Below are 27005 nucleotides of genomic sequence, written 5' to 3' on the forward strand. Positions count from 1 at the left end.
TGAGATTGACGTCTCAGCCGGAGTGGCTAGCACAGACAGCCTCTTCTTACGGATATAAAAGATAAGCACTCGGAGATGTGGACCACGCACGACAAAAGGGTAGGATTTCCAAAAATCACAGTGTCATCTTCTCTTGTTGAAAACAATTGTAGGCACCCTCTAGCTTAGACAGAAGGGGTAAATCTCAGCCATCCTGACAAGCTGACTGGAGTGTCCACCATACGAAACAACCGGATATTACACAATACATCCGTACATAATCTGGCAAACAGGAAACAGTTACTATCACAGTAACCCAAACTGTAGCAACACCCTCGTTACAGTATCTAGTGAAGCATGCCTCCCTAATTTATAACATCCACATGGGAGTGAACCTCAGGGTCTCCTGAAACCCACTGTGAGGATGTCTCATTGTGCTCATTTTAGAGTCCATCCCCACAATCTGATCCCACTGAGACTTTCACCACAAGGAGAGAAAGAGACACTTCAACAATGACGGAGTTGAGAAAAGCCTTGAAAATGTACACAAATGCACTCGTAGGTCAAATGAGAGATCACTTCCAGCCCACGCAAACACATATAGCAGCTGAACCGCAGTTGAAATATACTGAAGAAGATGAAATGATGAGATGGAGGATGGAGGTTTGAGTTACCTCTACATGCTTTAACAGGATAGAGGTTTGAGTTACCTCATTACATTACATTTAAGTCATTTAGCAGACGCTCTTATCCAGAGCGACTTACAAATTACCTCTACATGCTTTAACAGGATAGAGGTTTGAGTTACCTCTACATGGTTTAACAGGATAGAGGTTTGAGTTACATCTAAGTGGTTTAACAGGATAGAGGTTTGAGTCACCTCTACATGCTTTAACAGGATAGAGATTTGAGTTACATCTAAGTGGTTTAACAGGATGGAGGTTTGAGTTACCTCTACATGGTTTAACAGGATGGAGGTTTGAGTTACATCTAAGTGGTTTAACAGGATGGAGGTTTGAGTTACCTCTACATGGTTTAACAGGATAGAGGTTTGAGTTACATCTACATGGTTTAACAGGATGGAGGTTTGAGTTACCTCTACATGGTTTAACAGGATGGAGGTTTGAGTTACATCTAAGTGGTTTAACAGGATGGAGGTTTGAGTTGTCTCTACATGGTTTAACAGGATAGAGGTTTGAGTTACATCTACATGGTTTAACAGGATGGAGGTTTGAGTTACATCTAAGTGGTTTAACAGGATGGAGGTTTGAGATACATCTACATGGTTTAACAGGAAAGAGGTTTGAGTTACTTCAAAGTGGTTTAACAGGATAGAGGTTTGAGTTACATCAAAGTGGTTTAACAGGATCGAGGTTTGAGTTACATCTAAGTGGTTTAACAGGATGGAGGTTTGAGTTACCTCTACATGCTTTAACAGGATGGAGGTTTGAGGTGCCTCTAAGTGGTTTAACATGATGGAGGTTTGAGTTACATCTAAGTGGTTTAACAGGATGGAGGTTTGAGTTACATCTACGCGGTTTAACAGGATAGAGGTTTGAGTTACATCTACATGGTTTAACAGGATAGAGGTTTGAGTTACATCTACATGGTTTAACAGGATAGAGGTTTGAGTTACATCTAAGTGGTTTAACAGGATGGAGGTTTGAGATACATCTACATGGTTTAACAGGATAGAGGTTTGAGGTACATCTAAGTGGTTTAACAGGATAGAGGTTTGAGTTACATCTAAGTGGTTTAACAGGATAGAGGTTTGAGTTACATCTAAGTGGTTTAACAGGATGAAGGTTTGAGATACATCTACATGGTTTAACAGGATAGAGGTTTGAGGTACATCTAAGTGGTTTAACAGGATAGAGGTTTGAGTTACATCTAAGTGGTTTAACAGGATAGAGGTTTGAGTTACATCTAAGTGGTTTAACAGGATGGAGGTTTGAGATACATCTACATGGTTTAACAGGATAGAGGTTTGAGTTACATCTACATGGTTTAACAGGATGGAGATTTGAGTTACATCTAAGTGGTTTAACAGGATAGAGGTTTGAGTTACATCTAAGTGGTTTAACAGGATGGAGGTTTGAGTTACATCTAAGTGGTTTAACAGGATGGAGGTTTGAGTTACATCTACATGGTTTAACAGGATAGAGGTTTGAGTTACCTCTACATGGTTTAACAGGATAGAGGTTTGAGTTACTTCTACATGCTTTAACGGGATAGAGGTTTGAGTTACCTCTACATGGTTTAACAGGATAGAGGTTTGAGTTACCTCTACATGCTTTAACAGGATGGAGGTTTGAGGTGACTCTAAGTGGTTTAACAGGATGGAGGTTTGAGTTACATCTAAGTGGTTTAACAGGATGGAGGTTTGAGTTACATCTACGCGGTTTAACAGGATAGAGGTTTGAGTTACATCTACATGGTTTAACAGGATAGAGGTTTGAGTTACATCTAAGTGGTTTAACAGGATAGAGGTTTGAGTTACATCTAAGTGGTTTAACAGGATAGAGGTTTGAGTTACATCTACATGGTTTAACAGGATGGAGGTTTGAGTTACATCTAAGTGGTTTAACAGGATAGAGGTTTGAGTTACATCTACATGGTTTAACAGGATGGAGGTTTGAGTTACATCTAAGTGGTTTAACAGGATGGAGGTTTGAGTTACATCTAAGAGGTTTAACAGGATGGTGTTTTGAGTTACATCTACATGGTTTAACAGGATAGAGGTTTGAGTTACATCTACATGGTTTAACAGGATGGAGGTTTGAGTTACATCTAAGTGGTTTAACAGGATAGAGGTTTGAGTTACATCTACATGGTTTAACAGGATGGAGGTTTGAGTTACATCTAAGAGGTTTAACAGGATGGTGTTTTGAGTTACATCTACATGGTTTAACAGGATAGAGGTTTGAGTTACATCTAAGTGGTTTAACAGGATAGAGGTTTGAGTTACATCTAAGTGGTTTAACAGGATAGAGGTTTGAGTTACATCTAAGTTGTTTAACAGGATGGAGGTTTGAGTTACATCTAAGTGGTTTAACAGGATAGAGGTTTGAGTTACATCTAAGTGGTTTAACAGGATGGAGGTTTGAGTTACATCTAAGTGGTTTAACAGGATAGAGGTTTGAGTTACCTCTACATGGTTTAACAGGATAGAGGTTTGAGTTACATCTACATGGTTTAACAGGATGGAGGTTTGAGTTACATCTAAGTGGTTTAACAGGATGGAGGTTTGAGTTACATCTAAGAGGTTTAACAGGATGGTGTTTTGAGTTACATCTACATGGTTTAACAGGATAGAGGTTTGAGTTACATCTACATGGTTTAACAGGATAGAGGTTTGAGTTACCTCTACATGGTTTAACAGGATGGAGGTTTGAGTTACATCTAAGTGGTTTAACAGGATGGAGGTTTGAGTTACATCTAAGAGGTTTAACAGGATGGTGTTTTGAGTTACATCTACATGGTTTAACAGGATAGAGGTTTGAGTTACATCTACATGGTTTAACAGGATGGAGGTTTGAGTTACATCTACATGGTTTAACAGGATGGAGGTTTGAGTTACATCTATGTGGTTTAACAGGATAGAGGTTTGAGTTACATCTAAGTTGTTTAACAGGATGGAGGTTTGAGTTACATCTAAGTGGTTTAACAGGATAGAGGTTTGAGTTACATCTAAGTGGTTTAACAGGATAGAGGTTTGAGTTACATCTAAGTTGTTTAACAGGATGGAGGTTTGAGTTACATCTAAGTGGTTTAACAGGATAGAGGTTTGAGTTACCTCTACATGGTTTAACAGGATAGAGGTTTGAGTTACATCTACATGGTTTAACAGGATAGAGGTTTGAGTTACCTCTACATGGTTTAACAGGATAGAGGTTTGAGTTACATCTACATGGTTTAACAGGATAGAGGTTTGAGTTACATCTAAGTGGTTTAACAGGATAGAGGTTTGAGTTACATCTAAGTGGTTTAACAGGATAGAGGTTTGAGTTACATCTAAGTGGTTTAACAGGATGGAGGTTTGAGTTACATCTAAGTTGTTTAACAGGATAGAGGTTTGAGTTACATCTAAGTGGTTTAACAGGATGGAGGTTTGAGTTACATCTAAGTTGTTTAACAGGATAGAGGTTTGAGTTACCTCTACATGGTTTAAAAGGATAGAGGTTTGAGTTACATCTAAGTGGTTTAAAAGGATAGAGGTTTGAGTTACCTCTACATGGTTTAACAGGATAGAGGTTTGAGGTACATCTCAGTGGTTTAACAGGATGGAGGTTTGAGGTACATCTAAGTGGTTTAACAGGATGGAGGTTTGAGGTACATCTAAGTGGTTTAACAGGATGGAGGTTTGAGTTACATCTAAGTGGTTTAACAGGATGGAGGTTTGAGGTACATCTAAGTGGTTTAACAGGATGGAGGTTTGAGGTACATCTAAGTGGTTTAACATGATGTGGGCGATATTGAAAGAAGACTTAAATTAAACATTTGTAAAAAGACATAAAAGGAAGAGGTATTCCTCTATCTTCATTCTTACACATCAGATTGCACGACTGCAGTGATGTTGAACTATGCAGGCCCTTTCCACAATCAGCAAGAAGAGGACATTTCACCAATTAAGGGGGAGTTACATACCTAAACTCACAAGTAAAAAATAATGTTTTAGAAATAACGTGTGTGTGCACGCGCCTGGCACTGCTGAGAATGTAGGATGATGATAGAAACTTGTCTATCACTCCTCTTCTCTCTTCCTTTCTTCTTCTCTCTAATGCCAAGGCCATGTCAAGGACACCATATGCTCCTCCAAGCTGACTGCAAAGCCATTAGACAATGTGGGATTATGATCGGAGTCTGAGGTCTGGGTCATTAACTTTTGTTGTGTGTGTGTGTGCGTGTGTGTGTTTCAGTGTATGAAAGTGGATTGATTTCCTCAGCTACAGTTTAGCATTAGCTTCACTGACAGAGCAAAAAACCCAGACTTGGTATCCATTTGATTAGGTAATCTTCCAATTTGGGTAAATAATACTGTTAATTTAATATCAGTTGATGAACTTCTCCAGCCCGTAATGATGGCACACATGATCACAGTGACCATGATAACAGCTCTCTCTCCAGGTGGGATAAACATAGACATGCATATCTGTATCTGACAGGTCCCGACCACACACCCTGCATTCTCTGATAGTGAAGTAACACACATAAAAGAGTTCCCACTCACTGTGACACGCTGACAGAAATATCAAATCATTAGGATAATCAAAACCATCACACATTTAAAAAATATATTTTAATGCATAGGACAGGGAGTGTGTAAATGAGAAACAAACCAAAATCAAACTAGATTTGAATACATCTCTGAAGAAATAATTGCTAGTTTAACAAATAAAAACTGTCCTGGAAGTAGTAGATATAGTCAATACAGAGCCTCTATCAGACCGCTGTGTCACGTTCATCATATGAAGGAGACCAAGGCACAGAGTTGTATGTGTACAGTCTCTTTATTAAAAGAATGAACACCAAACAAACGAACCAAAAACAAACCGTGACGCTATACAATATAGTGCTGACAGGCAACTACACATAGTCAAGGTCCCACAAACACCAAAGGGAAATGGCTACCTAAATATGATCCCCAATCAGAGACAACGATAAACAGCTGCCTCCGATTGGGAACCATATCAGGCCACCATAGACATACAAATCACCTAGACCTACAAAACCCTAGACATACAAAAAAACCTAGACAATACAAAAACTAGCGTACCCACCCTAGTCACACCCTGACCTAACCAAAATATAAAGAAAACAGAGATATCTCAGGTCAGGGCGTGACAGTACCCCCTCCCCCCCCCCCACAAAGGTGCGGACTCCCGGCTGCAAACCTGAACCTATAGGGGAGGGTCGGGGTGGGCACCTACCCTCAGTGGCGGCTCCGGTTCTGGATGCAGCCCCCACTCTTTATGCTGATCCCTCCGCCTTTGTAGAACCGAACCGTGGATCATCGCAGGAGGCTCTGGACTGCGGATCATCGCCGGAGTCCTCGGACAGGGGACCGTCGCTGGAGACCTCGGACTGGGAACCTTCGCTGGAGGTTCCAGACTGTGGACCGTCGGTGAAGGTTCCGGACTGTGGCCCGTCGTTAGATGTTCCGGACTGTGGCCCGTCGTTGGAGGTTCCGGACTGGGAACTGTCTCCGAAAGCTCTGGACTGGGAACTGTCACCGGAAGCTCTGGACTGGGAACTGTCACCGGAAGCTCTGGACTGGGTACTGTCGCCGGAAGCTCTGGACTGTGGAGGCGCACTAGAGACCTGATGAGTGGTGCCGTCACTGGTGGTACCGGGCTGAAGACACGCATCTCAGGGCGAGTGCGAGGAGCAGACATAGGACGTACTGGACTGTGGAGGCGCCCTGGAGGCCTGGTGCTTGGGCCCGGTAGAGGTGGCACCGGGCTGAAGACGCGCACCTCAGGGCGAGTGCGAGGAGCAGACATAGGACGTACTGGACTGTGGAGGCGCCCTGGAGGCCTGGTGCTTGGGACCGGTACAGGTGGCACCGGGCTGAAGACACGCACCTGAGGGTGAGTGCGAGGAGCAGGCACAGAACGTACTGGACTCTGGAGGCGAACTGGAGGCTTGGTGCGTGGGACCAGTACAGGTGGCACCGAGCTAAAGACACGCACCTCAGGGCGAGTGCGGGGAGGAGGCACAGAACGTACTGGACTGTGGAGGCGCACTGGAGACACAGTACGCAGAGCCGGCGCACGATATCCTGGTCCAATGAGGTGTACTGGAGACCAGGAGCGCTGAGCCGGCACCATCCGTCCTGGCTGAATGCCCATTCTAGCCCGGCAAATGCGAGGAGCTGGAATAGAGCACACCGGGCTATAAATGCGAACTGGAGATCCCGTGCGCATCACTGCGTGACACGGTGTCTGACCAGTCACACCCTCCCCACGGTAAGCATGAGGAGTTGGCTCAGGTTTCCAACCTGACTCAGCCAATCTCCCCGTGTGCTCCCCAAAAAAATGTTTTACGGGGCTGCCTCTCGTGCTTGTCTCGTTGGTACAACTCCTCGTAATATCGATGTTCCGCTTTCACTAGTACCACTCCCACCCCCCAGTCAGACCAGTAGTAGGTATAGCAGTACCACTCCCATCCCCCAGTCAGACCAGTAGTATGTCTAGCAGTACCACTCCCATCCCCCAGTCAGACCAGTAGTATGTCTAGCAGTACCACTCCCATCCCCCAGTCAGACCAGTAGTATGTATAGCAGTACCACTCCCATCCCCCAGTCAGACCAGTAGTATGTCTAGCAGTACCACTCCCATCCCCCAGTCAGACCAGTAGTATGTCTAGCAGTACCACTCCCATCCCCCAGTCAGACCAGTAGTATGTCTAGCAGTACCACTCCCATCCCCCAGTCAGACCAGTAGTATGTCTAGCAGTACCACTCCCATCCCCTAGTCAGACTAGTAGTATGTCTAGCAGTACCACTCCCATCCCCCAGTCAGACCAGTAGTATGTCTAGCAGTACCACTCCCATCCCCCAGTCAGACCAGTAGTATGTCTAGCAGTACCACTCCCACCCCCCAGTCAGACCAGTAGTATGTATAGCAGTACCACTCCCATCCCCTAGTCAGACCAGTAGTATGTCTAGCAGTACCACTCACATCCCCCAGTCAGACCAGTAGTATGTCTAGCAGTACCATTCCCATCCCCAGGTCATACCAGTAGTATGTCTCCCAGTACCACTCCCATCCCCCAGTCAGACCAGTAGTATGTCTAGCAGTACCACTCCCATCCCCCAGTCAGACCAGTAGTATGTCTAGCAGTACCACTCCCATCCCCCAGTCAGACCAGTAGTATGTCTAGCAGTACCACTCCCATCCCCCAGTCAGACCAGTAGTATGTCTAGCAGTACCACTCCCATCCCGCAGTCAGACCAGTAGTATGTCAAGCAGTACCACTCCCATCCCCAGGTCAGACCAGTAGTATGTCTAGCAGTACCACTCCCATCCCCCAGTCAGACCAGTAGTATGTCTAGCAGTACCATTCCCATCCCCAGGTCAGACCAGTAGTATGTCTAGCAGTACCACTCCCATCCCCCAGTCAGACCAGTAGTATGTCTAGCAGTACAACTCCGATCCCCCAGTCAGACCAGTAGTATAACTCCGATCCCACAGTCAGACCAGTAGTATGTCTAGCAGTACCACTCCCATCCCCCAGTCAGACCAGTAGTATGTCTAGCAGTACCATTCCCATCCCCAGGTCAGACCAGTAGTATGTCTAGCAGTACCACTCCCATCCCCCAGTCAGACCAGTAGTATGTCTAGCAGTACCATTCCCATCCCCAGGTCAGACCAGTAGTATGTCTACCAGTACCACTCCCATCCCCCAGTCAGACCAGTAGTATGTCTAGCAGTACCACTCCCAACCCCCAGTCAGACCAGTAGTATGTCTAGCAGTACAACTCCGATCCCCCAGTCAGACCAGTAGTATGTCTAGCAGTACCACTCCCATCCCCCAGTCAGACCAGTAGTATGTCTAGCAGTACCACTCCCATCCCCCAGTCAGACCAGTAGTATGTCTAGCAGTACCACTCCCATCCCCCAGTCAGACCAGTAGTATGTTTAGCAGTACCACTCCGATCCCCCAGTCAGACCAGTAGTATGTCTAGCAGTACAACTCCCATCCCCCAGTCAGACCAGTAGTATGTCTAGCAGTACCACTCCCATCCCCCAGTCAGACCAGTAGCATGTCTAGCAGTACCACTCCCATCCCCCAGTCAGACCAGTAGTATGTCTAGCAGTACCATTCCCATCCCCAGGTCAGACCAGTAGTATGTCTACCAGTACCATTCCCATCCCCCAGTCAGACCAGTAGTATGTCTAGCAGTACCGCTCCCATCCCCCAGTCAGACCAGTAGTATGTCTAGCAGTACCATTCCCATCCCCAGGTCAGACCAGTAGTATGTCTACCAGTACCACTCCCATCCCCCAGTCAGACCAGTAGTATGTCTAGCAGTACCACTCCCAATCCCCAGTCAGACCAGTAGTATGTCTAGCAGTACAACTCCGATCTCCCAGTCAGACCAGTAGTATGTCTACCAGTACCACTCCCATCCCCCAGTCAGACCAGTAGTATGTCTAGCAGTACCACTCCCATCCCCCAGTCAGACCAGTAGTATGTCTAGTAGTACAACTCCGATCCCCCAGTCAGACCAGTAGTATAACTCCGATCCCCCAGTCAGACCAGTAGTATGTCTAGCAGTACCACTCCCATCCCCCAGTCAGACCAGTAGTATGTCTAGCAGTACCACTCCCATCCCCCAGTCAGACCAGTAGTATGTCTAGCAGTACAACTCCGATCCCCCAGTCAGACCAGTAGTATGTCTAGCAGTACAACTCCGATCCCCCAGTCAGACCAGTAGTATGTCTAGCAGTACCACTCCCATCCCCCAGTCAGACCAGTAGTATGTCTAGCAGTACCACTCCCATCCCCCAGTCAGACCAGTAGTATGTCTAGCAGTACCACTCCCATCCCCCAGTCAGACCAGTAGTATGTTTAGCAGTACCACTCCGATCCCCCAGTCAGACCAGTAGTATGTCTAGCAGTACAACTCCCATCCCCAGTCAGACCAGTAGTATGTCTAGCAGTACCATTCCCATCCCCAGGTCAGACCAGTAGTATGTCTACCAGTACCACTCCCATCCCCCAGTCAGACCAGTAGTATGTCTAGCAGTACCACTCCCAATCCCCAGTCAGACCAGTAGTATGTCTAGCAGTACAACTCCGATCTCCCAGTCAGACCAGTAGTATGTCTAGCAGTGCAACTCCGATCCCCCAGTCAGACCAGTAGTATGTCAAGCAGTACCACTCCCATCCCCCAGTCAGACCAGTAGTATGTCTAGCAGTACAACTCCGATCCCCCAGTCAGACCAGTAGTATGTCAAGCAGTACCACTCCCATCCCCCAGTCAGACCAGTAGTATGTCTAGCAGTACAACTCCCATCCCCCAGTCAGACCAGTAGTATGTCTAGCAGTACCATTCCCATCCCCAGGTCAGACCAGTAGTATGTCTCGCAGTACCACTCCCATCCCCCAGTCAGACCAGTAGTATGTCTAGCAGTACCACTCCCATCCCCCAGTCACACCAGTAGTATATATAGCAGCACCAGAATCCCCAGTCTCAGCAACAGCCCAGTCCTCTCTGGCTCACTGATGTGATTAATCACTGGCCCCCTTAATGCCCAGAGGTATACATTCAATCAAACGTTATCTTTTTAATATTCCAGTCCTCGCACACACACACACACACTTACAATGAGCAAATACTGGGAATAATTGGAACCAGATGACTAAATCAATCAAGGTTCAACTGATTCTAAATGTCAAGTATTTTGAGTGTTTAGAATAAGTGTTGATATACATGAGGTATGGACTTTATGAAGCCCATTTGGGAAACAGGCAACGCAGCTTAATGTAAAGCCAATACTGCACATCAATTTTCTCAAAAGTCAGCACATTGTTTTATTGTCCTGTGAAAGTGAAAGGCTCAGACAACCAAAGCCTTCAGTCGACCTTCCTTACACTCTTACCCTATCTCAAATGCCTGCCCTAGCCAGCACCAAACAGACTTACTACATCACAATTTTTATTGTCTGAATGCCAAAGACAATTTGCACAAACAACAACTTTCTGTCCCCATAGTGCAGACATACAGTACCTCCATTACACACCTCAGCTCAGAGCTGCAAGGCAGGATGTATAGGTGTCAGATTCCAATAGGTGGCAGATGACAGAAATGGTAATACTACCATAAAGCTGCTAGCTGTGGGGCACAACCATGTGACTAATGCTCTCAAAGGCCCAGGAAATGGAATCCGTATGCAGCTTATCTACTCCTATACTGTGGCCCGGAGGAAGACTTCCTACCATAACTCATAATGATAACTTACACTTTTACCGCCTATACACCTCTAACATGTATCTGAGACTTATTCTAATCTATTGAAATGGCCATTGAAAAGAAGGATAGACTTAAGTGCCCACCTTATTAAGCTGACTTTAAAGTGCTTCTATTATAATGTGCCTGCGAAAATTAGCCAAGCTACATAAAGACATGGGCTAACAGAAACAAAAAGAGGGAGTGAAATCCCCTGGCTGGATTAGGTGGATCCTTGCTAAAGAGAGACAGACAGACACAGACAGACATCAGGGGGCCTGCTTTGAACTCTCTGGAGAAATTAAACCAGCAGGTATCTACATCTCCCTAGCAACATTAGAAAGGTTACTACCGGGCTCTTAGGTCAGATCCCAGACAGAGAAAATAATGCTGTGCCCATCATCAATGCTACATTTAGCCAACCAGATATTGTTGGAAGACATGGAATTGCTTAATTGCATCAAGGGAATATAGCTCCACAGGGTGAATGTACTGTATGCATTCAGGGGTGGGCAACTCCAGTCCTCGGAGGCCTGATTGGTGTCACAGCTTTGCCCCAGCCCCAGCTAACACACCTGACTCCAATAATCACTTAATCGTGATCTTCAGTTTAGAATGCAATTTGATTTATTCAGCTGTGTTTGCTAGGGATGGAGAAAAAGTCTGACAACAATCAGGCTCCTGAGGACTGGAGTTGCCCACCCCTGCGACAACTGTAATGGATCTTTGCTACACCTCATTTGGCGACCAGCAGCAGCACAGCTCACGGATGAAGGCCATGTCAAGTGAAAAGCCATGGCAATGCTTTGCGTGTAATGACTACCGCAAAGTCATGGTTAGTTGTTGCTGCATTATAGAACAGCATAGTCTATTGCCTCTAGCAATGTTTCTGTGATGTCACAATCCACGCATCATTACCTCTCCTGTCTTTTCCCTCTTATTCTCATTATCCAACACATACAATTGTGTCAGAGGAGACTGGTGGGAGGTGATATAGGAGGACATTGTAATGACTGGAATGGAATGAACGGAACAGTATCATACACATCAAACACATGGAAACCATGTTCGACTCCGTTCCATGGATACCATTCCAGCAATTACAATGAGCATGTCCTCCTCTAGCTCCTCCCACCAGCCTCCTCTGGTGTCAAAGGCTTTCTATTTCACCCACTCACAGGAAATGGTCTGGCAAACCTATACATATTTAGAGGTACATCTGTGTCTTGCTAAACAAAAACTACAAACTCCACTACCCACCAGTTGCTATGATCTGATAGAAGATACAATGTTTGAAAAGTACTATAGGTATTTGAGGAAAAATCTGTCTCTTTCCCAGGTGTTCATATCCTTGATAGGGGAAATTCAGACTCTCTGGAATGTTCTACTAGGCTCAAAAAAGCAAACATGCCCTTGTACGACAAGGATTTAAAGCGCAGATCCATTGTAAGACCGTCACAGTATGACCTGCTTCCATAATTACCCAAATGTTTATGCAACTCTCACTGCAGAACTGGGGCAGACATAGTCAGAATACATTCAATGTAATTAAAAAATGCAGCTGCTATTCACTGTCAAATAAAAGGTATGTTATCTTACCAGATTGCGTTGATACAGCTGCGAGGAGAGAAGAAGAAAAAAACAGTCAGTCAGGGTTTTAATCAGATCCTTCAACACCTACTCCATCCACTCAAAACAGTCAGTCAGGGCTTTGATCAAATCCTTCAACACCTACTCCATCCACTCCAAACAGTCAGTCAGGGCTTTGATCAAATCCTTCAACACCCACTCCATCCACTCAAAACAGTCAGTCAGGGCTTTGATCAAATCCTTCAACACCCACTCCATCCACTCAAAACAGTCAGTCAGGGCTTTGATCAAATCCTTCAACACCTACTCCATCCACTCAAAACAGACAGTCAGGGTCTTGATCAAATCCTTCAACGTCTACTCCATCCACTCAAAACAGTCAGTCAGGGCTTTTTAATCAAATCCAGGGTTTTTCAACACCTACTCCATCCAGTCAAAACAGTCAGCATTTTGATCAAATCCTTCACTCCACACCTACATTTTACATCCACATCCACTCGAAACAGTCAGTCAGGGTTTTGATCAAATCCTTCAACGCCTACTCCATCCACTCAAAACAGTCAGTCAGGGTTTTGATCAAATCCTTCAACACCTACTCCATCCACTCAAAACAGTCAGTCAGGGTTTTGATAAATTCCTTCAGGGCCTACTCCATCCAATCAAAACAGTCAGTCAGGGTTTTGATCAAATACTTGAACATCTACTCCATTCACTCAAGACAGTCACTCAGGGTTTTGATCAAATCCTTCAATGCCTACTCCATCCACTCCAAACAGTCAGTCAGGGTTTTGATCAAATCTTTCAACACCTACTCCATCCACTCAAAACAGTCAGTCAGGGTTTTGATCAACTCCTACTCCATCCATTCAAAACAGTCAGTCAGGGCTTTGTTCAAATCCTTCAACACCTACTCCATCCACTCAAAACAGTCAGTCAAGGCTTTGATCAAATCCTTCAACACCTACTCCATCCACTCAAAACAGTCAGTCAGGGCTTTGATCAAATCCTTCAACACCTACTCCATCCACTCAAAACAGTCAGTCAGGGTTTTGATCAACTCCTACTCCATCCATTCAAAACAGTCAGTCAAGGCTTTGATCAAATCCTTCAACACCTACTCCATCCACTCCAAACAGTCAGTCAGGGCTTTGATCAAATCCTTCAACACCCACTCCATCCACTCAAAACAGTCAGTCAGGGCTTTGATCAAATCCTTCAACACCTACTCCATCCACTCGAAACAGTCAGCTTTGATCAAATCCTTCAACACCCACTCCATCCACTCAAAACAGTCAGTCAGGGCTTTGATCAAATCCTTCAACACCTACTCCATCCACTCAAAACAGACAGTCAGGGTCTTGATCAAATCCTTCAACGTCTACTCCATCCACTCAAAACAGTCAGTCAGGGCTTTGTTCAAATCCTTGAACACCTACTACATCCACTTGAAACAGTCAGGGTTTTGATCAAATCCTTCAACGCCTACTCCATCCACTCAAAACAGTCAGTCAGGGTTTTAATCAAATCCTTCAACACCTACTCCATCCAGTCAAAACAGTCAGCATTTTGATCAAATCCTTCAACACCTACTACATCCACTCGAAACAGTCAGTCAGGGTTTTGATCAAATCCTTCAACGCCTACTCCATCCACTCAAAACAGTCAGTCAGGGTGTTGATCAAATCCTTCAACACCTACTCCATCCACTCAAAACAGTCACTCAGGGTTTTGATCAAATCCTTCAACGCCTACTCCATCCACTCAAAACAGTCAGTCAGGGTGTTGATCAAATCCTTCAACACCTACTCCATCCACTCAAAACAGTCACTCAGGGTTTTGATCAAATCCTTCAATGCCTACTCCATCCACTCCAAACAGTCAGTCAGGGTTTTGATCAAATCTTTCAACACCTACTCCATTCACTCAAAACAGTCAGTCAGCATTTTGATCAAATCCTTCAACACCTACTCCATCCACTCAAAACAGTCAGTCAGGGTTTTGATCAAATCCTTCAACACCTACTCCATCCACTCAAAACAGTCAGTCAGGGTTTTGATCAACTCCTACTCCATCCATTCAAAACAGTCAGTCAGGGCTTTGTTCAAATCCTTCAACACCTACTCCATCCACTCAAAACAGTCAGTCAAGGCTTTGATCAAATCCTTCAACACCTACTCCATCCACTCAAAACAGTCAGTCAGGGCTTTGATCAAATCCTTCAACACCTACTCCATCCACTCAAAACAGTCAGTCAGGGTTTTGATCAACTCCTACTCCATCCATTCAAAACAGTCAGTCAGGGCTTTGATCAAATCACTCAACACCTACTCCATCCACTCAAAACAGTCAGTCAAGGCTTTGATCAAATCCTTCAACACCTACTCCATCCACTCAAAACAGTCAGTCAGGGCTTTGATCAAATCCTTCAACACCTACTCCATCCACTCAAAACAGTCAGTCAGGGTTTTGATCAACTCCTACTCCATCCATTCAAAACAGTCAGTCAAGGCTTTGATCAAATCCATCAACACCTACTCCATCCACTCAAAACAGTCAGGGCTAAATCAAATCCTTCAAAGCCTACCCCATCCACTCAAAACAGTCAGTCAGGGTTTTGATCAACTCCTACTCCATCCATTCAAAACAGTCAGTCAAGGCTTTGATCAAATCCATCAACTCCTACTCCATCCACTCAAAACAGTCTGGGCTTTGATCAAATCCATCAACACCTACCCCATCCACTCAAAACAGTCAGTCAGGGTTTTGATCAAATCCTTCAACACCTACTCCATCCACTCAAAACAGTCAGGGTTTTGATCAAATCCTTCAACACCTACTCCTTCCACTCAAAACAGTCAATCAACCCTTAATCAAATCGTTAAAGGCCTACTCCATCCACTCAAAACAGTCAGTCAGGGCATTGATCAAATCACTTAACACCTACTCCATCCACTCAAAACAGTCAGGGCTTTGATGAAATCCATCAACACCTACCCCATCCACTCAAAACAGTCAGTCAAGGCTTTGATCAAATCCTTCAACACCTACTCCATCCTCTCAAAACAGTCAGTCAGGGCTTTGATCAAATCCTTCAACACCTACTCCATCCACTCAAAACAGTCATGACAATGTCTGCCTTTTGAATGCTTTTTATAAAGCATACTCTAGTCAGTCTCATTTAGGCAATATACCATGGATATAAATATAGTTTAAGATTATCTTAGCATGCGTTCTTCCTGTTTGTACACCCAGTAGCAGAAAAGCCACACTGCTCTTTCAGTGTTCACAAATGTCCTCACGGTTAGCAGACAAGTTGTTGTGCCAGGATCACAAAGTGACTGTAGGTCAACGGTGTCCTGAAACATGAATGGACAGCCACAGCATGTGAAGCTGGGTTATTTCAACTGAGTAGACATACCAGTTCAGCTGTCCTCCTTTACCTATGCCTCAGAGTGGCGCAGTGTTCTAAGGCACTGCATCTCAGTGCTAGAGGTGTCACTACAGACCATGGTTTGATTCCAGGCTGTATTACAACCGGCTGTGATTGGGAGGGCGGCGCACAATTAGTCCGGGTTAGGGTTTGGCCGGGTAGGGTTTGGTCGGGTTAGGGTTTGTCCGTGGTAGGGTTTGGCCGGGTTAGGGTTTGGCCGGGGTAGGCTGTCATTGGAAATAAGAATTTGTTCATAACTGACTTGCCTAGTTAATAATAAAGGTTAAAGAAATGTTTAATGTGAAATTCATTCATTCAGGTCATGTTGTGCACACATTGTGTGATGTGAAACATACGGTAGACACAGGTATAGAGAGCAATAGTACTGGAGTCTTTTTGTAGGCATTATCACCATGGCTCGTTGGCCAAAGCCTTTGGGGAAATAAATGTTGTTGTTTTTCTCTTGGAGGGAGGGGGGGGGGGTGTATACATGCAGAAAATAAAGTCTGTGGTAAACACAGGCTTAGGAGATCTTATACGTTTTGTTCTATGAGAATATCTTTATCAGCTAACGTCACTTTCTGGTGTCAAGTCGGAGGGCCTTTTGTCCGGATCTCTGGCAGTCTCTATGGGGGTGCCACAGGGTTAAATTCTCAGGCCGACTCTCTTCTCTGTATACATCAATGATGTCGCTCATGCTGCTGGTGATTCTCTGATCCACCTCTACGCAGACGACACCATTCTGTATATTCTGGCCCTTCTTTGCACACTGTGTTTACTAACCTCCAGACGAGCTTCAATGCCATAGAACTCTCCTTCTGTGGCCTCCAACTGCTCTTAAATGCAAGTAAAACTAAATGCATGCTCTTCAACCGATCCCTGCCCGCCCGTCCAGCATCACTACTTTGGACGGTTCTGACTTAGAATATGTGGACAACTACAAATACCTAGGTGTCTGGTTAGACTGTAAATTCTCCTTCCAGAATCACATTAAGCATCTCCAATCCAAAATTACATCTAGAATCGGCTTCCTATTTAGCAAAAAAAGCATCCTTCACTCATGCTGCCAAGCATACCCTCGTAAAACTGACTATCCTACCGATCCTCGACTTTGGCGATGTCATTTACAAAATAGCCTCCAACACTTTTCTCAACAAATTGGATGCAGTCTATCACAGTGCCATCAGTGTTGTCACCAAAGCCCCATTATTACCCACCACTGCGACCTGTACGCTCTCGTTGGCTGGCCCTCGCTTCATACTCGTCGCCAAACCCACTGGCTACAGGTCATCTACAAGTCTTTGCTAGGTAATGCCACGCCTTATCACAGCTCACTGGACACCACAGCAGCACCCACCCAAAGCTCGTGCTCCAGCAGGTATATTTCACTGGTCACCCCCAAAGCCAATTCCCCCTTCGGCCGCCTTTCCTTCCAGTTCTCTGCTGCCAATGACTGGAACGAACTGCAAAAATCACTGAAGCTGGAGACTCATATCTCCTCACTAACTTTAAGTACCAGCTGTCAGAGCAGCTTACAGATCACTGCACCTGTACATAGCCCATCTGTAAATAGCCCATCCAACTACCTCATCCCCATACTGTATTTATTTATTTTGCTCCTTTGCACCCCAGTATCTCTACTTGCACATTCATCTTCTGCAGATCTATCACTCCAGTGTTTAATTGCTATATTGTAATTACTTTGCCACTATGGCCAATTTTATTGCCTTACCATCCTTATCTTACCTCATTTGCACACACTGTATATAGACCTTTTCTACTGTATTACTCACTGTATGTTTGTTAATTCCATGTGTAACTCTGTGTCGAACTGCTTTGCTTTATCTTGGCCAGGTCTCAGTTGTAAATGAGAACTTGTTCTCAACTAGCCTACCTGGTTAATAAAGGTGAAATAAATCAATAAAAAAACCTTGTGAATTTTGAAGAATTTATGTAATCAAACGACGCACGTAAAGCACATAAAGGCTTCATAAGTCATGAAGTTCATGTTAACTGACTGCTATTATCTCATTGAACAAAACATATAAGATCACATAAGCCTGTGTTAAATGCCAAAAATAAGGTGAGAGGTTATCACAAAACCCCATTCTTTCCCCGTTCATTTTCCCCATAGGAATGACTGAACAAACTAGAGGTAACTCATTTCCCCATTCATTTTCCACATAGGAATGGTGGAATGAACTAGAGGTAATTCATTTCCAGTTTTTAGGACTACAAACTGGCAAGCTCTTTGATACCGTAGACAGTTTGAGCACAAAAATATGTATGGATCTACCTCTACATGAGATGCAACTATCCATTAAAGCTGCTTCCTTCACTATCTCAAGTACTTTTGTCAAAACCATAAAGGAAAATGGTGCTAGTACAAAAAATATTTGGTGGTTAGAATCAGTAATGGAAGTGACGGTACTCTATTCAAATGTTTTTTTTGGACAGCTCAGTAATTGGCAGTTAACAAGAAGGAACCATGTCATTATGTAGCCTAGCTAGTTTGTTAGATGTTTGACCCTGAAATGAATGCCTGTGTCAGCTAGCTAGCGATGGAGAAAGGATGCAGCGTATTACGACGCTGTTCGAGCCAGTGAGCTGCAGAGCAGTGTGTTCGTCTAGCTGTAAAAGGACTGTAATTGACGATCCTTTCTTTTGACTGGAAGGCAGGCCAATTGCCATGGCGACAGGATGAATACTTTGATCAGCAAAAGCTCAACTTATTCCTGAAGCAAAGTAGTAAATGATCATGTACTTGATTGAAGGCATTACTTTTTATATGTCTGACATTCAGTAGTAATACCAAAGCCCACATGGACAGTTGACACCACACCTCGCTCTGAATGATAATGGCACTCACAGCATTATCTAGATTAAGACCCATTATTGCTCTCGTTGTTTATTTCAATAGAAGTAACCAGAGGAAGCCATGTGGACATACAGATGCAATTGGTGAATCTAGGAAGCTTTGTTTTCCTCCTATTAACTGCAGAGTATTGTCTATATTAACTGCTCTATATCTCTTTGTATTGGGTACATCATCTAGAGAGAGCATCAAATGCTGTCCATGAACAATTCAAAGATGTATTCATTTGGCTATAATTTGTTCATGAAAGATGATTTAATGAACTCGCTGGTGGTCCAATATGGTGCGTCAGCTTGCCTGCCTGTCATCCTTCTGTGTCGCCGTCTGCCTGGCTGCAACTGTTCGTCTGATTCGTCTCTCAATGTTTTCATTCCTGTAGAATACCTTCCTGTTATGCTATTAACGTACTGCTGGGAAAAACCTCATTCTGTTACCAGGAAACCTTGCTGTAAAGGCCTGAAATGTTTATTTATATCTGGCTGGCCTTAGGACAGGCATGCCTAAATACTAGCTAAATCTGGATCTTAAAGGCATGCAGATTAGATTCATGTGTGCAGCACAGCCATGCATAATTCTGCCTGGAAAATAATGGAACACTTGTCACTTTAATAACGTTTACATACTGTTTTAACCACTTCATATGTGCAGTACCAGTCAAAAGTTTGGACAAACTGACTCATTCAAGGGTTTTTTCTTTATTTTCACTATTTTCTACATTATAGAATAATAGTGAAGACATCAAAACTATGAAATAATGAATATGGAATCATGAAGTAACCAAAAGAAAGTGTTAAAACAAATACAAATATAAATGGCAGAAGTGAAAAAGTGTGTGCAAGCAAGGAGGCCTACAAACCTGACTCAGTTACACCAGCTCTGTCAGGAGGAATGGGCCAAAATTCACCCAACTTATTGTGGGAAGCTTTTGGAAGGCTCCCGAAACGTTTGTTCCAAGTTAAACTATTTAAAGGCACTGCTACCAAATACTAATTGAGTGTATGTAAACGTCTGACCCACTGGGAATGTGATGAAAGAAATAAAAGCTGAAATAAATAATTTTCTCTACTATTAATCTGACATTTCACATTCTTAAAATAAAGTGGTTATCCTAACTGACCAAAGACAGGGAATTTTTACTAGGATAAATGTCAGGAATTGTGAAAAACTGAGTTTAAATGTATTTGGCTTAGGTGTATGTAAACTTCCGACTTCAACTATATATATATATATACATAGTTTGGACATACCTACTCATTATATACATACATGCATACGTGTATATATATATTTATACTCCGGTCTCTGACATTGGTCGTCCTAATATGTATATATTTCTTAATTACATTCTTTTACTTTTAGATGTGTGTGTATTGTTGTGTATTGTTAGATATTACTGCACTGTTGGAGCTAGGAACACAATCATTTCGCTAAATATGTGTATGTGACCAATACAATTTGATTTGATTACGACTGACTACCTTTTCAAACTCAACAAACATTGTCGATGAGCAAACAGACTGCATAACATTAACTTTTAAATTATTGGGTTAATTGTGTGAATATTAATTAAACATTGTACATATTCTCCTATTTCATCTCCATTCAATTGTATCATAATGGAAGAGAACCATAGTGTATGTATACAGAAGAAGCAACATGTATGTTGTAATTTCAAAGACAGATTTAAGAGCAATTGTAATCACGAATCATCTGAACTGTAAATCACAAATCATCTGAAACACGAGGTATGTTTTCTCTTGGAGAGGAAAACCATGAAAACCAAACCGATGAAAGACTGTGGGCGTAAAAGCTTTACCTTGGCGAAAGGCTGTAGAGGTCAAAGGTGAAGTTCCAGTAGCTGGCCAGAGGTGGGGACAAGGGTTTGACGGACATTGAAGTGGTGTGGGCACAGATAGCACAACATGACAGGAAATGAAAGGACAAGTAAATGGAAGGGGGAAGAGGAAGGGAAATGTCAGTGTGGTACAATGAAGTAAAATGATTTCAGGGAAGTAAAATGATTTCAGGGCAGCGAGATAGAGTGTGTAGGTGGTTGAGGGAGGAAAAGAAAACCAACAGACCCCATACCTTGGCGGTTTAACATCAAGTGCGCCAGACCTTGAGGGAGAGAACAGAAAAAAGAATAGGAACAACAGGAAGGTCATAAAAAGGATTGGGAAGAAACAAAAGCATTGTCACAACCGATGGACTGCAGTTTGTGACAGACATCCTGGGATAGGTACGGATGTCAGAGTTCAAATCAAAACTAAAACGGAGGAGGAAATTAAACTAAAAACAGACAAACGCCTCAGTCCCTTCAATAGGATGAAGGTAGTGAGGACTGATACAAAGAGTGGGAAGAGCGGGATGAGAAAAAAAGCTTCTAAATTGGTGCAACCCTCGAGGGTAGTTGCTCACACAGAAGCTTTTTTTCTAATGGAACACACAGGCTTACTCTTGAGCAGACAGCTTTCTCACATTAGAATAAGGTTTTTGTCACTTTTACAACAAACTTTTTGTTCATATGAAGTTCTTCAATGTTCTCCAGTGTAAATAAATCGAAACGAGCACCGCAAATATACACCTCGAACAATGCTTGCGACAGGGACACAAATCAGTCCCTTCAATAGGATGAAGGTAGTGAGGACTGTCTCCTTAACTAGATTCAAATCAGTCCCTTCAATAGGATGAAGGTAGTGAGGACTGTCTCCTTAACTAGATTCAAATCAGTCCCTTCAATAGGATGAAGGTAGTGAGGACTGTCTCCTTAACTAGATTCAAATCAGTCCCTTCAATAGGATGAAGGTAGTGAGGACTGTCTCCTTAACTAGATTCAAATCAGTCCCTTCAATAGGATGAAGGTAGTGAGGACTGTCTCCTTAACTAGATTCAAATCAGTCCCTTCAATAGGATGAAGGTAGTGAGGACTGTATCCTTAACTAGATTCAAACCGGTCCCTTCAATAGGATGAAGGTAGTGAGGACTGTATCCTTAACTAGATTCAAACCGGTCCCTTCAATAGGATGAAGGTAGTGAGGACTGTATCCTTAACTAGATTCAAACCGGTCCCTTCAATAGGATGAAGGTAGTGAGGACTGTCTCCTTAACTAGATTCAAATCAGTCCCTTCAATAGGATGAAGGTAGTGAGGACTGTCTCCTTAACTAGATTCAAACCGGTCCCTTCAATAGGATGAAGGTAGTGAGGACTGTCTCCTTAACTAGATTCAGCATTACAACATAAGCAGGTCCAAGGCCAGGGAGGGCCATAACAATCAATAACCCAGGGTGTGGGAGGCATAATGTGACAGCTTTAATGTAATCATAGTGCTGCAGTTGTTGGCCAGGGAAGGACACATCATATGCAAAACAAATTCATAAAATACAATGTAACTCAATAAACTAGAACTGAAACGCACCGATTCTGTGGACATCACAGAATCAATTATATTGTGTAAACAAATGGACCAAAGGCCTTGTGGCTTGCAGCTTGAATGTGAGCATTTAGTAATTAAAATGAACCGGAATTGTGTTAGACAAGGAATGTGGCTGATTGAACAAGTCTTTAAATGACCAAAGATAAGCATTTGCCTCACACAATTAATTATGCCATAAGCATCCACACGCAAGAAATTAGGGGAATTGTTCAGCCCGAACAAAGACCAGGTAGAATTTTTTAAGCGATTTCTTGCAGTCTTTTTTTGACAGTTATATTTTTCAGTGCTTTCATCTTCAGGGTGCTGGAAGTTTCCTTATAAGGTATCTGTATAATGTAGGACATTTTAACACTTTTAGAGATCAAAATGGTAACCATCTCATATATGCTGCATCATCAGTGATGTTCCTCTCGCTGGCATTTTAGCAGGTTATTTGTGGTATAACCTTTTTTCCAGCTCAACAAACCTCATACATTGTCATTTCACGTACATATTAATCAAAAACGAATAGCATTCCTAGCACATTTAGATAAACAGCTATGCCTCAATCGAAAACAAAGAAACCGTGAACACAATTGGATTAAACAAAACACAGCCTTGTGTATTGGAAGGACTTTTCCACCAGTAACAGACAGACAGTAATCACTCCATCAGCACATCTATGGTATTTACTGTGTTGACAGAGACAACAACATTTATTCAAAAGGGCATTGAGTCTTCCATAACAAATGTGATTCACGGAGCTAGCTGGTTCTCTTTGTGAGACCTGTGTTGGAGGAAATTGGCAAATGTAACTATGGAATGAGATGGTATCGATCATCTAATCAGAACACAAGAGAACTTTAGACTATGTCCATGTACCAGTTATTAATGAATAAGGTGTCACGTCCTGACTTTAGTTCCTTTTATTGTCTCTGTTTTAGCTTGGTCAGGGCGTGAGTTGGGGTGGGCATTCAATGTTTTTGTTCTATGTTTTGTATTTCTGCTTTTGGCCTGGTATGGTTCCCAATCAGAGGCAGCTGTCAATCGTTGTCTCTGAGTGAGAACCATACTTAGGCAGCCTGTGTTCCCACTATGATTTGTGGGTAGTTGTTTTTTGTTTAGTGTATTCACCTGACAGAACTGTTTTGTTTCTTCCATTTCACTTTGTTATTTTGCTTTGTGCGTTCAGTCAATGATGACGAAATCTCACCATGCTGAACATTGGTCCGATCCATCCTTCTTACTCTTCCTCAGACGAAGAAGAGATTCGTTACATAAAGTGAATACACATGTATCGGTTTGTTACACACCCCCCATTCATTGACCTTTCAGAGGGCAGGAGGAAATGAGGTCAACACAAGGCCTTAGGCTAGAGGTCAGAGCTGAGCAGAGCAAGAAAGACACCATCAAAGACACAGAGGTTTGTCACAGCTGGTATATTCTGTTTTTGACTAAGATAAACATCACCAGCTTTATTTTTCCTTTTGAAGTGTCAAACCTGACCGTGGTGGATGCATCTTGTGCATACCCAATCTGTGTTGGCATAGCAACAGGCTCTCGTGTTTCCCCCCAGTATGACGTGGACCACGATCCCCCTTTCCCCACTCCCCTCCTCCATGCTCCCTTTCCCCACTCCCCTCCTCCATGCTCCCTTTCCCCACTCCCTCCTCCATGCTACTTTTCCCCACAACCCTCCTGCATGCTCCCCACTCCCCTACTCCATGCTCCCCACTCCCTTCCTCCATGCTCCCCACTCCCCTCCTCCATGCTCCCCACCTCCATGCTCCTTTTCCATACAACCCTCCCGCATGCTACCCACTCTGTAAGGGATTTCCTCCTCTTCGTCTGAAGAGGAGAGGCGAGAAGGATCGGAGGACCAATATGCGGCGTGGCAAGTGTCCATGGTTTTTAATGAGAACCCCCCCCCAAGGTGCGGACTCAGACCGCACAACCTAAACCTATAGGGGAGGGTCTGGGTGGGCATCTGTCCGCGGTGGCGGTTCTGGCGCTGGACGTGGACCCCACTCCATGATTGTCTTAGTCCACCCCCTTAGCGTCCTTTGAGTGGCGACCCTCGCCGCCGACCTTGTCCTAGGAACCCTAACAAAGGGTCCCACTGGACTGAGGGGCAGCTCCGGACTGAGGTAGCTCAGGACTGAGGGGTAGCTCAGGACTGAGGGGTAGCTCAGGACTGAAGGGTAGCTCATGACCGAGGGGTAGCTCAGGACCGAGGGGTAGCTCAGGCCTGAGGGGTAGCTTAGGACTGAGAGGTAGGTCAGGACTGAGAGGTAGCTCAGGCTGGTTGACGGCTCTGGCAGATCCTGGCTGACTGGCGGCTCTGGAAGATCCTGGCTGACTGGCGGCTCTGGAAGATCCTGGCTGACTGGCGGCCCTGGCAGATCCTGGCTGACTGGCGGCTCTGGCAGATCCTGGCTGACTGGCGGCTCTGGAAGATCCTGGCTGACTGGCGGCTCTGGAAGATCCTGGCTGACTGGCGGATCTGGCGGCTCCATGCTGACTGGCGGCTCTGGCGGCTCCATGCTGACAGGCGGCTCTGGCGGCTCATAACAGACGGGAGACTCCAGCGGCTCTGGACAGACGGGAGACTCTAGCAGCTCTGGACAGAAGGGAGACTCTAGCAGCTCTGGACAGACGGGAGACTCTAGCAGCTCTGGACAGACGGGCAGCTCAGGCGACGCTGGGCAGACGGGCAGCTCAGGCAGCGCCGGACAGGCGGGAGACTCCGGCTGCGCTGGAGAGGAGGAAGGCTCTGGCAGCGCTGGACAAGCGAGGCGCACTATAGGCCTGGTACGTGGTGTCGGCACTGGTGGTACTGGGCTGAGGACACGCACCTAAGGTCGAGTGCGGGGAGCTGCCACCGGAGGGCTGGTGCGTGGAGGTGGTACTGGATAGACTGGACCGTGCAGGCGCACTGGAGCTCTTGAGCACCGAGCCTGCCCAACCTTACCTGGTTGAATGCTCCCGGTCGCCCTGCCAGTGCGGCGAGGTGGAATAGCCCGCACTGGGCTATGCAGGCAAACCAGGGACACCATGCGCAAAGCTGGTGCCATGTACGCCGGCCCAAGGAGACGCACTGGAGACCAGATGTGTAGAGCTGGCTTCATGACACCTGGCTCGATGTCCACTCTACCCCGGCCGATACGAAGAGCTGGTATGTACCGCACCGGGCTATGCACCTGCACTGGGGACATCATGCAATCCACAGCATAACACGGTGCCTGCCCGGTCTCTCTCGCCCTCCGGTAAGCACAGGAAGTTGGCGCAGGTCTCCTACCTGGCTTCGCCGCACTTCCTGTGTGCCCCCACCCAAGACATTTTGGGGGCTGACTCTCGGGCTTCCATCCGCGCCTCCTTGCTGCCTCCTCATACCGGCGCCTCTACGCCTTCACCGCCTCCATCTCATCTTTGGGGCGGCGATATTCTCCTGGCTGTGCCCAGGGTCCTTTCCCGCCTAGGATCACCTTCCAAGTCCATTTTTCCAAATAATTCTGCCTCTCTTGCTGTTGCTGCTGCTGCCTCGCCTGCTGTTGCTGGTTTTCACCATGCCGCTTGGTCCAGTTGTGGTGGGTGGTTCTGTAAGGGATTTCCTCCTCTTCGTCTGAAGAGGAGAGGCGAGAAGGAGGACCAATATGCGGCGTGGTAAGTGTTCATGGTTTTTAATGAGAAAAACTGAACATGAACACATACACAAAGTAACAAAGTTAAAACCCGAAAACAGTCCCGTGTGGCAAAAACACTGACACAGGAAACAACCACCCAATTATTCCACCTTCACACTGTTATTTTCCCCCACTAACCTCCCGCATGCCCCCCCACGCTCCCCTCCTCCACGCTCGCCACTCCCTTCCTCCACGCTCCCCACTCCCTTCCTCCACGCTCGCCACTCCCTTCCCTCATGCTCCCCACTCGCCTCCTCCACGCTCCTCATTCCCTTCCTCCCTGCTCCCCTCCACCACGCTCTATAGTCCCCTACTCCATACTCCCCTCTTCCACGCTCCCCACTCCCCTCCTCCATGCTCCCCACTCCCCTTCCTCCATTCTCCCCACTCTCTTCCTCTACACTCCCCACCTCCGCGCTCCCCACTCCCCTCCTCCATGCTCCCCACTCCCCTCCTCTACGCTCCCCTCCACCACGCTCCAACACTCCCCTCCTACATTCTCCCTTTCCCCACTAACCTCCCGCATGCTCCCCATTCTCCTCCTCCAAGCTCCCCTCCACCATGCTCCCCACTCCCTTTCTCAACGCTCCCCGCTCCCCATCACCACGCTCTCCACTCCCCTCCTCCACACTCCCCTCCTCCACCCCCCACTCCCCTCCTCCACGCTCCCCACCTCCATGCTCCCCACTCCCCACTCCCCTCCTCCACACTCCCTTCCTCCACGCTCCCATCCACCACGCTCCCCACTACCGTCCTCCACACTCCCCACTCCCCTCCTCCACGCTCACCACTCCCTTCCTCCGCGGTCCACTCCACCATGCTCTCCAATCCCCTCCTCCACCCCCCACTCCCCTCCTCCACGCTCGCCACCTCCATGCTCCCCACTCCCCTCCTCCACACTCCCCACTCCATTCCTCCATGCTCCCCTCCAACACGCTCCCCACTCCCTTCCTCCACGCACGCTCCACCACACTCCCCCACTCCCCCACTTCCACGCTCTCCACTCCCCTTCCGCCACGCTCCCCTCCACCATGCACTCCACTCCCTTCCTCAACGCTCCCCGCTCCCTCCACCACG

General features: G+C 45.6%; 1 protein-coding gene across 7 annotated transcripts in view; it reads right to left on the reverse strand.

Moving 5' to 3' along the window:
- The window catches only part of LOC118375284 (neurexin-2-like), a 411303-nt gene that overhangs the window by 306694 nt on the left and 77604 nt on the right, over nucleotides 1-27005 (reverse strand). For 5 of the 7 annotated variants that reach the window (XR_008139003.1, XM_052520781.1, XM_052520779.1 and 2 more), the window contains exon 4: nucleotides 12536-12553. The exons of 1 other annotated variant lie outside the window; for it this stretch is intronic. Coding sequence is in view for 5 of the 6 variants with exons in the window: in XM_052520781.1 (XP_052376741.1) it covers nucleotides 12536-12553 (18 nt within the window). In the remaining variant the exon portion in view is untranslated. Of the gene's footprint in view, nucleotides 1-12535; nucleotides 12554-20919; nucleotides 20944-27005 lie in introns of those variants that run through there. One more of the 7 variants, XM_052520784.1, reaches the window with a different exon arrangement.

Source organism: Oncorhynchus keta, chromosome 6, assembly GCF_023373465.1.
Source record: "Oncorhynchus keta strain PuntledgeMale-10-30-2019 chromosome 6, Oket_V2, whole genome shotgun sequence".
Taxonomy (NCBI): Eukaryota; Metazoa; Chordata; class Actinopteri; order Salmoniformes; family Salmonidae; genus Oncorhynchus; species Oncorhynchus keta.